The sequence below is a fragment of the Bombina bombina genome, chromosome 4, assembly GCF_027579735.1.
Source record: "Bombina bombina isolate aBomBom1 chromosome 4, aBomBom1.pri, whole genome shotgun sequence".
Taxonomy (NCBI): domain Eukaryota; kingdom Metazoa; phylum Chordata; class Amphibia; order Anura; family Bombinatoridae; genus Bombina; species Bombina bombina.
In genome coordinates, this window is record NC_069502.1 from 45,007,541 (window position 1) to 45,028,049 (window position 20,509).

At 36.5% G+C, this 20,509-nt stretch overlaps 1 protein-coding gene across 1 annotated transcript in view; it reads right to left on the minus strand.

Annotated features, from left to right (window-relative positions):
- Positions 1 to 20,509, minus strand: part of ASXL2 (ASXL transcriptional regulator 2) — a 462,065-nt gene that overhangs the window by 93,765 nt on the left and 347,791 nt on the right. Inside the window, 6 exon segments of the mRNA XM_053709473.1 lie at positions 449 to 604; positions 606 to 613; positions 7,561 to 7,603; positions 7,605 to 7,699; positions 7,782 to 7,851; positions 7,853 to 7,906. Of these exon segments, the coding sequence (XP_053565448.1) occupies positions 449 to 604; positions 606 to 613; positions 7,561 to 7,603; positions 7,605 to 7,699; positions 7,782 to 7,851; positions 7,853 to 7,906 (426 nt within the window).

Here is a 20,509-nt window from a genome sequence, read left to right on the forward strand (position 1 = left end):
TTGTATATTATATAAGTTTAAAGGTTTTGCTGAAAAAATGAAGTTAATGTCTATCGGATTCTTTAATACTTAAATTTTACTTAGAGATCTCTGGGTACATCTGACTGTTTTACGATATACAGTAGATCCCATATTTTGAAGAGTGGTTAATGCAACTTTTATGTTCGCAGAATAATTGTATTATTTTTATATTTCATGTTAATAATTATTACCAAGTATGGACATAAAAGATATCATGAAAATATCTACTTAATCACTAATGATGTTAACATGCCCAGAGGACTTTTGTCCATAAGAAGTGTTCTTTCCTTGTTTTTCTCATTTTCATTATTCATGATAATTTCCTATTTTTTTGGATTCTGCAAAATCCTAGAATACCAGACATATTGATGTTATGCTATTTATTTTGTCAAAATAGTTTGTATACTAGACACAGAAGGACTCTCACCGGCCTATCCACCTCGGGCAGCAGCAGGAGGAGATGTTGTTGACAGTCCCCAGGCAGTAGTGAGAAGGTGTGCTTGTTTATCAGCGCCCGCAGGTTCGTGTTCACCAGGATTGATTCTGGGGTCTCCACATCGATTTCTGCACATTTTGTCCTTTTTTAAGTGCCCTAAAACACAAAAGTCCAGAAATATGAAACAACAGCTACATCACATGTGTTATACAGGGACAACACTTTTATATAGAGCTACATTTATAATGCAAATCTATATCTATTGTGACCTATGCACATTTACTGTAGGCAGCTTATACATTTGTTTTTCATTTTTTGCTGAATGCCCTGCTTACAGAGGCATCTTTAGCAGAATCCAGTGGAAGAAAATAATAATGTTTTTTACATTGATATAAAAAAACACAAAAAAAGAAGCATTTAAACAGCAGAAAATACTGATCAGCCAATAAGCATTCATAGGGAGTACCTATCAGCTAATGAGCACTAGTAGGATGTACCTATCAGCTAATGAGCACTAGTAGGATGTACCTATCAGCTAATGAGCACTAGTAGGATTGTACCTATCAGCTAATGAGCATTAGTAGTATGTACCTATTAGCTAATGAGCATTAGTAGTATGTACCTATTAGCTAATGAGCATTAGTAGGATGTACCTATCAGCTAATGAGCATTAGCAGTATGTACCTATTAGCTAATGAGCATTAGTAGTATGTACCTATTAGCTAATGAGCATTAGTAGGATGTACCTATCAGCTAATGAGCATTAGTAGTATGTACCTATTAGCTAATGAGCATTAGTAGGATGTACCTATCAGCTAATGAGTATTAGTAGGATGTGCCTATCAGCTAATGAGCATTAGTAGGATGTACCTATCAGCTAATGAGCATTAGTAGGATGTACCTATCCTTAGTAGGATGTACCTATCCGCTAATGAGGAATTAGTAGAATGTTACCTATCAGACAATGAGCATTAGTAGGATGTGCCTATCAGCTAATGAGCACTAGTAGGATGTACCTATCAGCTAATGAGCATTAGTAGGATGTACCTATCAGCTAATGAGCACTAGTAGATGTACCTATCAGCTAATGAGCATTAGTAGGGATGTACCTATCAGCTAATGAGCACTAGTAGGATGTACCTATCAGCTAATGAGCATTAGTAGGATGTACCTATCAGCTAATGAGCACTAGTAGGATGTACCTATCAGCTAATGAGCATTAGTAGGATGTACCTATCAGCTAATGAGCATTAGTAGGATGTACCTATCAGCTAATGAGCATTAGTAGAATGTTACCTATCAGACAATGAGCATTAGTAGGATGTACCTATCAGACAATGAGCATTAGTAGGTTGTACCCATCAGCCAATGAGCACTAGTAGGATGTACCTATTAGCTAATGAGCATTAGTAGGACGTACCTATCAGCTAATGAGCATTAGTAGGATGTGCCTATCAGCTAATGAGCATTAGTAGGTTGTACCAATCAGCTAATGAGCATTAGTAGGTTGTACCTATCAGCTAATGAGCATTAGTAGGATGTACCTATCAGCTAATGAGCATTAGTAGGGATGTGCCTATCAGCTAATGAGCATTAGGTAGGTTGTACCTATCAGCTAATGAGCATTAGTAGGATGTACCTATCAGCAAATGAGCATTAGTAGGATGTGCCTATCAGCCAATGAGCATTAGTAGGATGTGCCTATCAGCCAATGAGCATTAGTAGGATGTACCTATCAGCAAATGAGCATTAGTAGGATGTGCCTATCAGCCAATGAGCATTAGTAGGATGTGCCTATCAGCTAATGAGCATTAGTAGGTTGTACCTATCAGCTAATGAGCATTAGTAGGATGTACCTATCAGCAAATGAGCATTAGTAGGATGTGCCTATCAGCCAATGAGCATTAGTAGGATGTGCCTATCAGCCAATGAGCATTAGTAGGATGTACCTATCAGCAAATGAGCATTAGTAGGATGTGCCTATCAGCCAATGAGCATTAGTAGGATGTACCTATTAGCTAATGAGCATTAGTAGGATGTACCTATCAGCTAATGCATATTAGTAGGATGTGCCTATCAGCCAATGAGCATTAGTAGGATGTACCTATTAGCTAATGAGCATTAGTAGGATATGCCTATCAGCTAATGAGCATTAGTAGGCTGTTCCCTATCAGTTAATGAGCATTATTAGGATGTACCTATCAGCTAATGAGCATTAGTAGGATTTACCTATCAGCTAATGAGCATTAGTAGAATGTTACCTATCAGCTAATAAGCATTAGTAAGATGTTACCTATCAGCCAATGAGCATTAGTAGAATGTTACCTATCAGCCAATGAGCATTAGTAGAATGTTACCTATCAGCTAATGAGCATTAGTAGAATGTTACCTATCAGCTAATGAGCACTAGTAGGATGTTACCTATCAGCTAATGAGCATTTAGTAGGATGTACCTATCATATAATGAGCATTAGTAAGGATATACCTATCAGCTAATGATCATTAGTAGAATGTTACCTATCAGCCAATGAGCATTAGTAGGATGTACCTATCGGCTAATGAGCATTAGTAGGACGTACCTATCAGCTAATGAGCATTAGTAGGATGTGCCTATCAGCTAATGAGCATTAGTAGGTTGTACCAATCAGCTAATGAGCATTAGTAGGTTGTACCTATCAGCTAATGAGCATTAGTAGGATGTACCTATCAGCTAATGAGCATTAGTAGGATGTGCCTATCAGCTAATGAGCATTAGTAGGATGTACCTATCAGCTAATGAGCATTAGTAGGATGTACCTATCAGCAAATGAGCATTAGTAGGATGTGCCTATCAGCCAATGAGCATTAGTAGGATGTGCCTATCAGCCAATGAGCATTAGTAGGATGTACCTATCAGCAAATGAGCATTAGTAGGATGTGCCTATCAGCCAATGAGCATTAGTAGGATGTACCTATTAGCTAATGAGCATTAGTAGGATGTACCTATCAGCTAATGCGTATTAGTAGGATGTGCCTATCAGCCAATGAGCATTAGTAGGATGTACCTATTAGCTAATGAGCATTAGTAGGATATGCCTATCAGCTAATGAGCATTAGTAGAATGTTACCTATCAGCTAATGAGCACTAGTAGGATGTTACCTATCAGCTAATGAGCATTAGTAGGATGTACCTATCATATAATGAGCATTAGTAGGATATACCTATCAGCTAATGATCATTAGTAGAATGTTACCTATCAGCCAATGAGCACTAGTAGGATGTACCTATTAGCTAATGAGCATTAGTAGGACGTACCTATCAGCTAATGAGCATTAGTAGGATGTGCCTATCAGCTAATGAGCATTAGGTAGGTTGTACCAATCAGCTAATGAGCATTAGTAGGTTGTACCTATCAGCTAATGAGCATTAGTAGGATGTACCTATCAGCTAATGAGCATTAGTAGGATGTGCCTATCAGCTAATGAGCATTAGTAGGTTGTACCTATCAGCTAATGAGCATTAGTAGGATGTACCTATCAGCAAATGAGCATTAGTAGGATGTGCCTATCAGCCAATGAGCATTAGTATGATGTGCCTATCAGCCAATGAGCATTAGTAGGATGTACCTATTAGCTAATGAGCATTAGTAGGATGTACCTATCAGCTAATGCGTATTAGTAGGATGTGCCTATCAGCCAATGAGCATTAGTAGGATGTACCTATTAGCTAATGAGCATTAGTAGGATATTCCTATCAGCTAATGAGCATTAGTAGGCTGTTCCCTATCAGTTAATGAGCATTATTAGGATGTACCTATCAGCTAATGAGCATTAGTAGGATTTACCTATCAGCTAATGAGCATTAGTAGAATGTTACCTATCAGCTAATAAGCATTAGTAAGATGTTACCTATCAGCCAATGAGCATTAGTAGAATGTTACCTATCAGCCAATGAGCATTAGTAGAATGTTACCTATCAGCTAATGAGCATTAGTAGAATGTTACCTATCAGCTAATGAGCACTAGTAGGATGTTACCTATCAGCTAATGAGCATTAGTAGGATGTAACCTATCATATAATGAGCATTAGTAGGATATACCTATCAGCTAATGATCATTAGTAGAATGTTACCTATCAGCCAATGAGCATTAGTAGGATGTACCTATCGGCTATATGAGCATTAGTAGGATGTACCTATCGGCTAATGGGCATTAGTAGGATGTACCTATCGGCTAATGAGCATTAGTAAGATGTACCTATCAGCTAATGAGTATTAGTAGGATGTACCCATCAGCTAATGAGCACTAGTAAGATGTACCTATCAGCTAATGAGCACTAGTAGGATGTACCTATCAGCTAATGAGCATTAGTAGGATGTACCTATCAGCTAATGAGCATTAGTACAATGTTACCTATCAGCTAATGAGCATTAGTAATATGTTACCTATCAGCCAATGAGCATTAGTAGAATGTTACCTATCAGCCAATGAGCATTAGTAGAATGTTACCTATCAGCCAATGAGCATTACTAGAATGTTACCTATCAGCTAATGAGCATTAGTAGAATGCTACCTATCAGTCAATGAGCATTAGTAGGATGTACCTATCAGCTAATGAGCACTAGTAGGATGTTACTTATCAGCTAATGAGCATTAGTAGGATGTACCTATCATCTAATGAGCTTTAGTAGGATATACCTATCAGCTAATGAGCATTAGTAGAATGTTACCTTTCAGCCAATGTGCATTAGTAGGATGTACCCATCGGCTAATGGGCATAAGTAGGATGTAACGATCGGCTAATGGGCATTAGTAGGATGTACCGATCGGCTAATGAGCATTAGTAGGATGTACCTATCGGCTAATGGGCATTAGTAGGATGTACCTATCGGCTAATGAGCATTAGTAGGATGTACCTATCTGCTAATGGGCATTAGTAGGATGTACCCATCAGCCAATGAGCACTAGTAGGATGTACCTATCAGCTAATGAGCACTAGTAGGATGTACCTATCAGCTAATGAACATTAGTAGGATGTACCTATCAGCTAATGAGCATTAATAGAATGTACCTATCAGCTAATGAGCACTAGTAGGATGTACCTATCAGCCAATGAGCATTAGTAGGATGTAACTATCAGCTAATGAGCATTAATAGAATGTACCTATCAGCTAATGAGCACTAGTAGGATGTACCTATCAGCCAATGAGAATTAGTAGGATGTACCTATCAGCTAATGAACAGTAGTAGGATGTACCTATCAGCTAATGAGCATCAGTGAACCCCCCCCCAGAACAAAATGAAAGAAAATACATTTTTGGCTGAATAAATATAATTTCTCCAATAGTCCCCCTATTGGAAAAATTATATTTATTCAGCCTAGACTGTACAGTTTCATAAAAAAAAATCCCTTTTATATACATCTATACCTCTCTACCGCACATGCGGTAGAGAGGTATAGTCTGCCATAGCTCTTTGCAATTTTTTTCTATGTGCCTGCTGCTCCGCTCATAACAGAGCCTATACCTTTCTTAATCGCGACAATTTTCAGTGTGCGATTTGGGCAATTTTTTTTTTGCTGGCTGCGATGATCGACTGCACAAGCCAGGAACAGGAAGCAAGTTACAGGAGTGCTGCTCAGTGCACATCCAGTAGCCAGTGGGAGATCTGGGGATACTAAGCCCGAGCTGCACCTGCACAAGTATCTAGTGTCCCACTGCATAAGAGCTGCATGACCCGGGCACGGTGGTGTGAGAAGGTAATACCTTACTGTACCGGTATTGTGACCGTTAGGTGTCTATGTACATGATAGAGGCTGGACATTCTCAGCCAATCGCTACACACCCTTTTTGTTGGTGTCTTTCACGTGCCCGTAGCTTATTTTACCTGTTAAGCTGGTCTATATATCATACTAGGCTCTGCTTTATAGATTATGCCCTGTACTAGGCAGAACAAGTAGCATTACACATAGGCCCGTACATTTTTGAGTTGTTATACCTGTGCATTGGTTCTGATGTCTGCCCTTATTATATAATATTCTTATGCCCGTGCTAGTCCGGTTGGGCTTTTATTGGGGGCTTAGCAGTTAACCGCATTTCCTATACCTTCCGGTGTTCTTGTGTTATTCGTGTACTAAAGCAGCCAGTTGCTGATGATTCTAGACTCTTAATGTCATTGACCCGGTGCACTTGGTGTATATTGATATACTGTTATATGGTGTTACACTTTTAACATGGGAATACGGCTATGCGGTTGTATATTGGCGATAGTGACAGTACTCATCCTGATGGTAATTGCTGACATCGGGCCCGTATCTCTTGTGTACACAGATAGAGGCTGGACCCGCTTAACCTATCGCAGCTCACGCTCCATATTTACGTCACTCACACTCCTGTAGCTTATTCACCCTTCTGTGCGGCTACTTGTTCCACACTTGGCTCCGCTACTAATATTTTATGCACCATACAAGGTAGGATTAGGGGTATTCCACATAGGCTAATACAGTTTGTAGTTGTATACCTTCGCATCAGATCCATTTACACCCTTTGATATTTCAGTGCTAGTCCGGTCTGGCTTATATTATGAAACTTGATGTTAACAGTATTGTTTTCATCCCATGCTGTGTTCTTGCAATATTTGGATGTATATGTAGCTGGCCTGTATATTTTTAATTTGTTACTTTTAAGGTAATTTACACTGTGGAGTTTGTTTATATATATATATATATATATATACACACACAGTATATGGATGATGTATGCTGATACACTGTTTTTTTCACTGTTTGACTACTTTATACATAAGTATATAACATTTCACTTATTTAATGTATATTGGTGTGGGGTGATGTTTGCCTTGGCAACCAGTTTGGCGTTTTTTTTGCACGGGGGGGAGGGTCTGTATTGGGTATAAATGTTCTGTACACTCATTGCAACACTGGTCTGATGTTGTTGTTCAGATTCACATGCCCCCACGTACACCTGTGTCCTGCAAGGGCAAGGTCATGTAAAAGCTGGTTATGCCTTAAGTGTATGTCTGCTGACACCTCTGAGAGCTGGATTGCTACAACAGCTAGGGGAGTCCTTGGTGCCCCAGGAAAAATTGGCTCAGTGGGAGACACTTACTGGCTTGCAGACGGTCTGACCTTTGTAGAGCTTTCTTCCCCAGGGGCTTGCAATGAATCATTAGCTTTCATGGCCGCAGAGATGGTGGAAGGTGAGATTTGATGGTTGTTGGACTGCCCAGTCCGCTTTGCTTCCCATGCTGCAGCAAATTAGAAAAGATAACTCCAGATATTGTATGTAAATGTGTAGATAACAGACCACCTACTTATTGTGTGCCTGACCTGGCTTTACTGGAGCGATGTTGCTAGCAGTCTTCACTGTTTTCAGCAGGATATGCTGGTTTGGAGGGACCCGGCATGCCCACCCGTCTCTCTTGATTCTTCTTCTGTTGCTGCTGCTTTAGCGCCTACAAGGAGAAATAAAACAGAAATTAAAAGTGTGTGTGATAAGGTGTGAAAAACTCCAACAAAACTTTATTGGCAAACAATTGTAACAGAGGCCAGCCAGAAATGAACAGAAATCACTCAGCCATGTGCTTCTATATACATGTACCCTTCTTAATAGAAACATATGTTCAGGCCCTCTTGATTATCAGTTTAGAACTGTAGTAGTAACAGAGAGTTTGCATGAACAAAGATGGGTAGGGACTCGGCTATAATCATACAAATCTCTAGAGAGAATACATATCCCTGCTTCCTCTGTTATCCTATAGAGATAATTCAGTGTCTGCTGCAAATAATAGTAAATCAACTCAATAGGATACAATGGAAAGTGGAGATTGTTATCTTGCCCGTGAGTTGTATGCACATTAGTGAATATAGACCATTGCACCAACTGATTCAAACATGATCCTGTTGCAGACAACATGGCAAAAGATTGCTAAAATGAACTTAGATGAAGAAGATACCAGGTCAGATGAGATTACAGCAGCCCCATGTAACCTTGGCTGGAAGTATCAAACCACAGCAGCTATAGTGCCAGACTGAAATAAGTGGCTGTTTGGCTAATTACAGACTGCAATGCTATGATTATGCTGGCAGATAACAGGCGGTTAGGTCAGGAAATGAACCATGAAAGTAAATAAATACATAATGGTATTAAATATTACTGGGCAGAAAGGGTATTAAAAAACTGCCCTTCTAGCAGACTGGTAAGAACATTTTCACTAAACAAATTTAAAGGGACAGTCTAGTCAAAATTAAACTTTCATGATTCAGATAGGGCATGCAATCTTAAACAACTTTTTAATTTACTTTTATCATCAAATTTGCTTTCTTCTCTTGTTATTCTTTGTTGAAAACTAAACCTAGGTAGGCTCATATGCCAATTTCTAAGCCTTTGAAGGCTGCCTCTTATCTCAAAGCATTTGACAGTTTCTATAGCAAGAGGGCATTCGTTCATGTGTGCCTTATAAATAACATCGTCCTCACGCCATGGAGTTACTTATGAGAGGGCACTAATTGGCTACAATGCAAGTCTGTCAAAAGAACTGAAATAAGGGGGGGCAGCCTGCAGAGGCTTAGATATTTAGGTAATCACAGAGATAAAAAGTATTAATTTGGTTATGCAAAACTGGGGAATGGGTAATAAAGGGATTATCTATCTTTTTAAAAAAAACCAATAACAATTCTGGAGTAGACTGTCCCTTTAAGATTACCTATGGATATGTATAAATTTATCTTGAGGATTAACACAATTTGAGGCATCAGGTAGAATGGGAATAACAGATATAACTAGTGGTTCTTATGTGCAATTAAACTCATATTTCTGTGAAAAAAACAGTGTGTGTGTGTGTGTGTGAGAAAACTTAGAGATGTAAATAATTCTCACCTAGATTACAAGTTTTGCGCTAAACAGGGTGCAAAAATAACGGCCAAAAATTTGCGTTATTGCACTCTCCATAGCGCTGCCATTACGAGTTACTGAAAAGCCTTCTTGTGTTCTGCGTTATGGTGCGTTAAGCTCCCAGTGTCGTGCAGGTGAAGTCAGAGGCTAGTGAGGCACTGTCTATGTTATGCCGGAGAAACACATATATTAACCCAATATAAGTAGCTTAAATTAAACTAAAGCATTGTTTCTCAATCGTGGGGCCTCAAGTACCCCCAACAGGGCAGGTTTTCATTATAGCTGAACCCGTGGCACAGGTGAAATAATCAGCTGATGGGTGAGAGCAAGTTAGAAACCATGGTGTTAATGATCAGCTGATTATTTCCTCTGTGCACTGGCTTAACTATAATGAAAACCTTGCATGTTGGGGATACTTGAGGACCGTGTTTGAGAAACACTGCACTTAAGCACCAGCACATCTGTATTGTGTTGATTACTCTGGGCAATAAAGCACACACACACACACAACATGTGCACAAACACTCTGCTCAAACAGTCAAATTCTGACATTACAATTATATAGGAATACAATATATTATTTTGGATTAACAAAAGGGCAGTTATCCTATTGTTAACTTGAGATAAGTTGAAATTAAATTATGAGAAATACATACTGCCACATCTGCAGCACTTAGATTGTATAAGATCACCTCTTCAGTCAAGATTTTATTTAAAATTCTACACTTGTTTGAATTTTTTTGTTTATTATTTATGCAAATGATCATTTGCATATTATTTTGTACAAATCTGTACTGTTTCCCAGGTGACAGCAAGCGATCTAAGAAGCAGTACAGATTTGTACAAAATAATAGGCAAATGATCATTTGCAAAAATAATAAAAAAAAACCATTTCAAACAAATGTAGAATTTTAAGATAAAATCTTGACTGAAGAGGTATAATGGGGCAGATGATGCAGTTAGAGATATTTCTTTGACAGTGACACTAGCTAATTAACAGCATTAATAAAAAAAAGCCTTTTTTTTTCCCTCTCTTCTGCTCCAATATTTTTTTAAATTGACACCAGGTTTATATAGAAACAAAATAGACAGGCTACAATTTATGTTAATTTCTTTTTTTTTTTTAAATGTTGAGAGGGCAGACAGTATCACTAACCATGAAAAATGTAATTATATTTGCTGTCAGAAAAGCGATACTACAAATATATTTTTCATGAAAGAGAAAACAAATATAATACGTGACAATTTTATAAACATTTAAACAGCCTTATGATTAGTGCAGATAAGATGAAGAGTAAGTCACCTGCTAGTGCTAACAAGTTATCAGGTAAGCATAATTTAAGTTTTTCCATTGCGCAGTATGACAGGTTGTGAGGGTCCTAGGACAAATCAGTATTATACTGACAAAAACTGTACATCTGATTAGCACTCACATTCCTGAGATAGAATTTTTGTGGATATTGACTTAGATGAGACTCCTAGGTGGAGTTCAGAGCTAGAATATTAAAAATTTAACTTTTTATTCGAAATTATTAAAATATATTACAAACACACAAAGACAAAAACTTTAAAATTATCATCTGCTGTTGAGATTGTTTTCCTTTATTAGGTGAATTCTCAATAGGACTAAGCTTGTAACATATGAGTTATGAACTATAGTGATAAACTTATCTATAGTTTAATGTTTTCATTACATAGCATGATCACTGGTTTATCTTGAGATCTGAGTAGATAGTTTACTTGTGGAGGTTCTTGGGTTGCTCAGTATTCAATCGTCTAATGTAATGTTAGAGTTAGAGCAAAGTGAGTATTGCTACACTTCACGCCTATATTCCCATTAAAGTGGAGCACTAAATCTTGAGAGGATATCACCAACCTTAATATGACCTACAAATCCTATTTTTTCCAGGTAACTGCCAATTTATCAGTTAATAGACAGTGACTGATTTTAGCTTCCTTTATTTGTTATAGTAAGAAGGCATTGCCTGGTATTGCAGAGGATTGGATTAATTTGTTAAATATTTTGAACTTATTGTTACAAGCTCCAAACACTATTTAACTAATAGTGGATGTTTTGGCTCCAATTTTGCCTTGAACAGAGTTGATAAATAATGTTGATACTATGTATTGAATTAAATCTCCACTTGGTGTTCAATGTTGTCAACATAAAATTTCCCCTTTTAATAATATCAGGAAATGAGCGTTCAGTTATATACTGGTAACTTTCAGATTATTTATGGATGTGGGGAGCCTGTTGAAAATTACTGTGAGTACAATTATATGTGTTAGCAGATTGCTGTTAGCCCTACTATTAACTTAGGAGTCTTAAGAGTCTTTTGAATATCATTAGATTATATTGCAACTCGATAATAATAGACTCGCAAGGAAAAGTGAACACTGGGGAGAGTGTTTAGAAATTTTACTTGACAGTCAGTGATCCTATAGGATAGAACAAATGGTTACATTGTTACAGTATGGTTGTGTTTGTTTAACTTGTATCACATCTCATTTGTAAGTTCAGATTCAAGAGAATTTGTGTATCTAAATTAACTCTGCAATTTAAAGCTTGGCATTTAGATGCTTACACACAATTTATTTTGAAGATTTCCCCTCCCGGCTTCCACTTAGATTAAGCAATTGTAGCGTTTTTGCAAGTATCTCTGTGTGCATAGAATTAGGCTTAGGTATTAACTCGTTGTGTGCTGTGATAACATTAAAATTTTTTATTCATAAATTGTCTCAGTTGAAGCAATTGTTTACTATAATAGGTTATCCGTTTTTTACCTTTATATTCTCTTAGATAGATATGTTACTCGGTCTACACCATTAATCTGTCTATTATCAGTGAATAGTTTCTACAGAGATTGACCGGGACTGTACCTTTATTCTGTTGGTTGAAAAAATGGTCTCTATAATAATTTACCAGTTAATGCCTTAATGTTGTGATTTCTTAATAGATAGTCTCTAAGAGGATTTACCGGCCTATACCTTAGTTTTATTAGATTGTAAATATCTAATCTCTATAACTCTTATACCAGGCCTATACCTTTAAGGGCTGACCTGTTGCTCTCGCAGGTTTGTATCTTAGAAATAATATAGATGGTTTTGTATAGGGGTTTACCTGGTCTATACCTTGGGTAATTCTCATAAAATAAACAAGGCTGGTTTTTTTATCTTTATAAGGGTATCACATCTAAGTTTGGACTCACGAGTAAATACTTTATATTTTTCTTAGGAGATACAACTTTGTACTTGCAAATTATAAATATGTGCTAAACTAATTTTCTAGGGTGGTTACCGGGCCTATACCAGGTGAAAAATAACTAAAGTAGCACCATTACTGATTTTGCAGGTTACCTTTTAATACCAGTAAAATGTTTACCAGTTAAATACCGGTTACCTATTAATACCTGTGAAAAATAATTCTCTAAAATGTTACTGCTTGTTGCCTTAATAACATGCATATAGATACTGAGGTTAAGGGGGATGGCAGTATGCCTCAATAGTATTAAATTGTAAAATAACCCCTACACCACCATTGATCTCAGACAGCAGTACTGAGCTAAAATTTACAAAACAACACCTTCCCCTAACATGTTTCGCCAGTAACCTGGCTTTGTCAAAGGGTGCGGGCGCGCCTTTGTTTCAAATATTTATTGGCTCCCTACTCACACCTCCCTGCCGGTTATGGGACCAATAGAAAGAGAGGAGACAGAACCACTGTAATTGTCTAACTCACTAAAATAGCAAAGTAAACATTGATTCGTTCATTTTTTCTTATAGTGGTTTTCCCTTTTGTTAAGGTGGATTGTTAAGTTATGTGTGGAATCAAAAAAACTAATACAATTTAAAAACTGAAGTATGGGGATTACTAATTGTGTATTTGTTGTTCTAACTTGTCTAGATTATACTTGTCAAATACTTCAATTATGAATAGTATGTTACTGCATAATTATATATGATCACAGATTCTAAGTTAGATCTATTTAATTAAATGTCCTAAACGTTAAGTATTTAGCAAACATTTCATTCTGTACTTCAAAATATTATTTTTGAACAATGTATTCTTATTGTCGGCATGTTCCCAATTTTTTGGGATTGTTTCTGATCATAAATTTTTAGACGTTAGAATCTGTTCTTGAATTAAATAGGGTAAATTTTTAATGTACTTTGTATTCATAATTAAATTATTAGAAACCCCCAATTCTCTCTCACAATTTCCCTTGAGTGCTTTAATACCCCAACTTAAGGTGAATTACAAGGATATGGTGTGGATACCATGACATTACTAGCTACTTAATAGAGCAAGTGACTATTTGTTGAATGAATGAAGTGAGTGTGGGTGACTTAACCTAATTTTTGTTTAGCTAAAAGGTGCTTATTCTAATAGATATTGAAGATCAAGTGTGGTTAAACTCAAACCGTGCTAATACAGTAGGAATTTTATTATGAGGTAAAGTGAACAGAAGAAGCAATGTGGCCTTTATAGGCATATAAAGTGTTTATGTAAAAATAATATACAGCAATAATTTTTTATTCTTACTATGATTTACTAAAAAAGAGAATGACAAAAAGAAAAGAGAAGGTGAGCAAGTTAGTGTGAATTTAATATGTTTGGACATTTTCATTAACTAAAAACTGAGTGATTGGAAGAGTCTTTGTTAATATTATTAAAAACAAGGATTTGTGAGATTTATACTAGTAAAAGAGAGTTAATTTTGGGTTCTTATATTGTTGTATCTTCTTAATGTTAAATGAATTTTGCTGTTATTTTATTGATGTAGTGACCACCAATGATTTTTGTATTTTCTCATATATTTTTGTTATGCTAGATTGTTTCTCATGTCGTGAGTATGAAACTTACTGATAGGAAAAAGTAATTGTTGTGTTCATTTAGGGCCATGCGCGTTGAACTGAATTCAAAAGATAAATCCATCTGCTTTCTTTTTGTAAGAGAGCAGTCTCCATATCTCCGCCTCTTATACCCAGACTTATTTTTTGTATTCCACAGCAGATTAGACTATCAGGTTTGGTGGATTGATGGTCCCTATAAAAATGGTATGCTACCGGATGTGATAGATTTTCATTTTTTGCTAGATCTTTCCTGCATTTTTGATGTTGCGGAGAGTGTTCTTGTAGTCTTGTGCGTAAACTTTCTAGTTGTCATGCCCACGTAATTTTTTGGGGCACTTGCATTTTAGGATGTAAATGACACCCCGTGGTGTTACAATTTATGAAAGATCTGATTGGATGTATTTTTCCAAACCTGTCTGTTATTGTGGTAGTTTTTCTTTACATGTTTGCAGCTGATGCATGTGCCAACGGCGTAAGATCCTTTTGTTGTATTTGTTTTTTTCTCTTTTATGTCTGGTGGAAATGACTGGAGGCTTACCATCTCTTGTAGGTTGCGTGTTCTCTGTAACTGACTTCTACCTTCTGTCCTATTAGTTCTTTTAATGTTGGGGTCAGATTGTAGAAATCGGCCAAATGTTTTTGAATGATGTTAATTATATCCTTGCTTTGGGAATTGTAAGTTAGCAACCAAACGTGTTTTATTATCGGTGTTTCGTTTTTTGGGCTTTAGCAGTTTAGATTCTATTTGTATTTTGAGCTCTTTTTTTGGCTGCTTTGACTGATCGCTTTGCTATATCCTCTTTGATATAGTCTAGTTTCCCAATTCTCTGGCTTGACTTTTGTATAGATCTTCCTCTGAACAGTTTTCTCTTAGTCCTTAAGAATTCTCACTACAGGGAGGGATTTTATGGTATTCGGAGCGTGGGCACTGGTGCTGGACAGGATGGTATTGGTTGCTGTTGGTTTCCTAAACAAGTCAGTTCCTATTCTTCCATCTTCCATCTTGAAAATTCTTAAGTCAAGGAATGTGATATTCCCTCTGGCTGAGTTCATATGTGAGCTTAATGTTAAGTTGGTTCAGATTGAGTTTAACTAAGAAGGATTCAAGTTCTGATTAGAAACCCTCCCAAATAAACATAAGATCATCTATGTACCCTGCAGCCAGAGGGGAGACTTGTTTCAAATATTTATCATTTTCACTGGTGAAGACAGAAGGTTTGCTCCCACCAACCCTAAAAACAGGTTGCGCCGTAAGTGAGGGGCGCATGCTGTGCCCAATCGCCGTCCCTGTCGTGTTGTTTGCAGGGTAAAATCTATTGTCAAATACGAAGAAGTTCTTCTTTAGTACGAATTCTAAAAGATCTAGTATGAATTTGTGTTGTGATCTTCATTCTCCTCCGTTGACCAATATCCAGATAGTGTTTCGCAAGCTTTGAGGCTAGCTCATGTCTTGATGCTGGGTATATAACGCCTCTACGTCAGCTGTCACTAGCCATGTATTCTCATTAAGTTGGATATCTTGTAGATGTTTGTAACACTTCCATGGTGTCTTTCGTATACGATGGCATCTGTGTTAAAAATTCCCTTAGTCTTAGATCTATGTATTGTGGCTCGCTTTCCTCCGTTAAATTCTCGTTTCCTGAGACAATCGGACGACCCGGTGGATGTTACTGTTTTTATGTATTTTGGGTATAAGGTAGAATGTCGCCACTTTTGGGATTTTTTACGTTAGAAATTTCTTTTCTTTTTCAGAGATGGTATTATGTATTTTTGCAAAAGAGATCAGATCATTGTATTCTTGATGGAATTGTTGCATGGGGAATTGCTCCATAATTTCTTTGTAGCAGGTATCATTTTTTAATTGATTATTCACTTTCTTTAATATACATTTCAGTGGGGCCATAGGGACAATGTTTCCCCCTTGTCTGCCTTACGGATGATTATATTCATCCCATTGCTGGTATTTCTTCTAAGGCCTTAATTTTCTCCTTTACTTAAGTTTTCTGAGGGTGACTTGATTTTAAGATTTGAAATTTCTTGGACATACTATCATCGTTAAAGATTTGCACACTTGGAGTTTTCGATGTTTTTGGTACCATATTTGGGATTTGTTTTTTAATTTTTTAACGCCAGTTGTAGCTATTGTCATCATTGTTTTCCTTTAATAGTTCTTCCAAATCTTGTAATGTTTGTCGCTCTTCCTCAGTCCAGAAGTTATTCGGATCTTGCTGGTCAGTATCTGTCATTGCTCTGAATTGTTTTTTCAACAGTAATTTTCTTAAGTATAGTTGGATATCTTTAATATTTTCAAATTTGTCAAGAGTGGTGCTTGGGCAGAAAGAAAGTCCTTTGGACAATAGATTTATATGTTGGAGCAATCCCATGCAACAATTCCATCAAGAATACAATGATCTGATCTCTTTTGCAAAAATACATAATACCATCTCTGAAAAAGAAAATAAATTTCTAACGGTAAAAAATCCCAAAGTGGCGACATTCTACCTTATACCCAAAATACATAAAAACAGTAAACATCCACCGGGTCGTCCGATTGTCTCAGGAAACGAGAATTTAACGGAGAAAGCGAGCCAATACATAGATCTAAGACTAAGGGAATTTTTAACACAGATGCCATCGTATACGAAAGACACCATGGAAGTGTTACAACATCTACAAGATATCCAACTTAATGAGAATACATGGCTAGTGACAGCTGACGTAGAGGCATTATATACCAGCATCAAACATGAGCTAGGCCTCAAAGCTGCGAAACACTATCTGGATATGTCAACGGAGGAGAATGAAGATCACAACAAATTCATACTAGATCTTTTAGAATTCGTACTAAAGAAGAACTTCTTCGTATTTGACAATAGATTTTACCTGCAAACACGAGGGACGGCGATGGGCACAGCATGCGCCCCCACTTACGCGAACCTGTTTTTAGGGTGGTGGGAGCAAACTTCTGTCTTCACCAGTGAAAATGATAAATATTTGAAACAAGTCCCCCTCTGGCTGAGGTACATAGATGATATTATGTTTATTTGGGAGGGTTCTAAATCAGAACTTGAATCCTTCTTAGTTAAACTCAATCAGAACCAACTTAACATTAAGCTCACATATGAAACTCAGCCAGAGGGAAATCACATTCCTTGACTTAAGAATTTTCAAGATGGAAGATGGAAGAATAGGAACTGACTTGTTTAGGAAACCAACAGCAACCAATACCATCCTGTTCAGCACCAGTGCCCACGCTCCGCATACCATAAAATCCCTCCCTGTAGGAGAATTCTTAAGGACTAAGAGAAACTGTTCAGAGGAAGATCTATACAAAAGTCAAGCCAGAGAATTGGAAACTAGACTATATCAAAGAGGATATAGCAAGCGATCAGTCAAAGCAGCCAAAAAAAGAGCTCAAAATACAAATAGATCTAAACTGCTAAAGCCCAAAAAACGAAACACCGATAATAAAACACGTTTGGTGCTAACTTACAATTCCCAAAGCAAGGATATAATTAACATCATTCAAAAACATTGGCCGATTCTACAATCTGACCCAACATTAAAAGAACTAATAGGACAGAAGGTAGAAGTAAGTTACAGAAGAACACGCAACCTACAAGAGATGGTAAGCTCCAGTCATTTCACCAGACATAAAGAGAAAAAAACAAATACAACAAAAGGATCTTACGCCTGTGGCACATGCATCAGCTGCAAACATGTAAAGAAAACTACCACAATAACAGACAGGTTTGGAAAAATACATCCAATCAGATCTTTCATAAATTGTAACACCACGGGTGTCATTTACATCCTAAAATGCAAGTGCCCAAAAATTTACGTGGGCATGACAACTAGAAAGTTACGCACAAGACTACAAGAACACCTCCGCAACATCAAAAATGCAGGGAAAGATCTAGCAAAAATGAAATCTATCACATCGGTAGCATACCATTTTTATAGGTACCATCAATCCAAACCTGATAGTCTAATCTGCTGTGGAATACAAAAAATAAGTCTGGGTATTAGAGGTGGAGACATGGAGACTGCTCTCTTACAAAAAGAAAGCAGATGGATTTATCTTTTGAATTCAGTTCAACCGCATGGCCTAAATGAACACAACAATTACTTTTCCTATCTGTTAAGGTTCATACTCACCGAATGAGAAACAATCTAGCATAACAAAAATATATGAGAAAATACAAAAATCATGGTGGTCACTACATCAATAAAATAACAGCAAAATTCATTTAACATTAAGAAGATACAACAATATAAGAACCCAAAATTAACTCTCTTTTACTAGTATAAATCTCACAAATCCTTGTTTTTAATAATATTAACAAAGACTCTTCCAATCACTCAGTTTTTAGTTAATGAAATGTCAAACATATTAAATTCACACTAACTTGCTCACCTTCTCTTTTCTTTTTGTCATTCTCTTTTTTAGTAAATCTTAGTAAGAATAAAAATTATTGCTGTATATTATTTTTACATAAACACTTTATATGCCTATAAAGCCACATTGCTTCTTCTGATCACTTTACCTCATAATAAAATCCTACTGTATTAGCACGGTTTGAGTTTAACACACTTGATCTCAATATCTATTAGAATAAGCACCTTTTAAGCAAAAAATTAGGTTATGTCACCCACACTCACTTCATTCATTCACAAATAGTCACTTGCTCTATTATAGTAGCTAGTAATGTCATGGTATCACACCATATCCTTGTAATTCACCTTAAGTTGGGGTATTAAAGCACTCAAAGGAAATTGTGAGAGAGAATTGGGTTTCTAATAATTTATTATGAATACAAAGTACATTAAAATTTACCCTATTTAATTCAAGAACAGATTCTAACGTCTAAAAATTATGATCAGAAACAATCCCAAAAAATTGGGAACATCCGACAATAAGAATACATTGTTCAAAATAATTATTTTGAAGTACAGAATGAAATGTTTGCTAAATACTTAACGTTTAGGACATTTAATTAAATAGATCTAAATTAGAATCTGTGATCATATATAATATGCAGTAACATACTATTCCTAATTGAAGTATTTGACAAGTATAATCTAGACAAGTTAGAACACAAATACACAATTAGTAATCCCCATACTTCAGTTTTTAAATTGTATTAGTTTTTTTGATTCCACACATAACTTAACAATCCACCTTAACAATAGGGAAAACACTATAAGAAAAAATGAACGAATCAATGTTTACTTTGCTATTTTAGTGAGTTAGACAATTACAGTGGTTCTGTCTCCTCTCTTTCTATTGGTCCAATAACCGGCAGGGAGGTGGAGTAGGGAGCCAATAAATATTTGAAACAAAGGCGCGCCCGCACCCTTTGACAAAGCCAGGTTACTGGCGAAACATGTTAGGGGAAGGTGTTGTTTTGTAAATTTTAGCTCGTCTGCTGTCTGAGATCAATGGTGGTGTAGGGGTTATTTTACAATTTAATACTATTGAGGCATACTGCCATCCCCTTAACCTCAGTATCTATATGCATGTTATTAAGGCAACAAGCAGTAACATTTAGAGAATTATTTTTCACAGGTATTAATAGGTAACCGGTATTTAACGGTAACATTTTACTGGTATTAAAAGGTAACCTGCAAAATCAGTAATGGTGCTACTTTAGTTATTTTTCACCTGGTATAGGCCGGTAACCACCCTAGAAAATTAGTTAGCACTATTTATAATTTGCAAGTACAAAGTTGTATCTCCTAAGAAAAATATAAAGTATTACTCGTGAGTCCAAACTTAGATGTGATACCCTTATAAAGATAAAAAACCAGCCTTGTTTATTTTATGAGAATTACCCAAGGTATAGACCGGTAAACCCCTATACAAAACCATCTATATTATTTCTAAGATACAAACCTGCGAGAGCAACAGGTCAGCCCTTAAAGGTATAGGCCGGTAAAGAGTTATAGAGATTAGATATTTACAACTAATAAAACTAAGGTATAGGCCGGTAAATCCTCTTAGAGACTATCTATTAAGAAATCACAACATTAAGGCATTAACTGGTAAATTATTATAGAGACCATTTTTCAACCAACAGAATAAAGGTACAGTCCCGGTCAATCTCTGTAGAAAACTATTCACTGATAATAGACAGATTAATGGTGTAGACCGGTAACATATCTATCTAAGAGAATACAAAGGTAAAAAACGGATAACTTATTATAGTAAAACAATTGCTTCAACTGAGACAATTATGAATAAAAAATTTTAATGTTATCACAGCACACAACGAGTTAATACTAAGCCTAATTCTATGCACACAGAGAT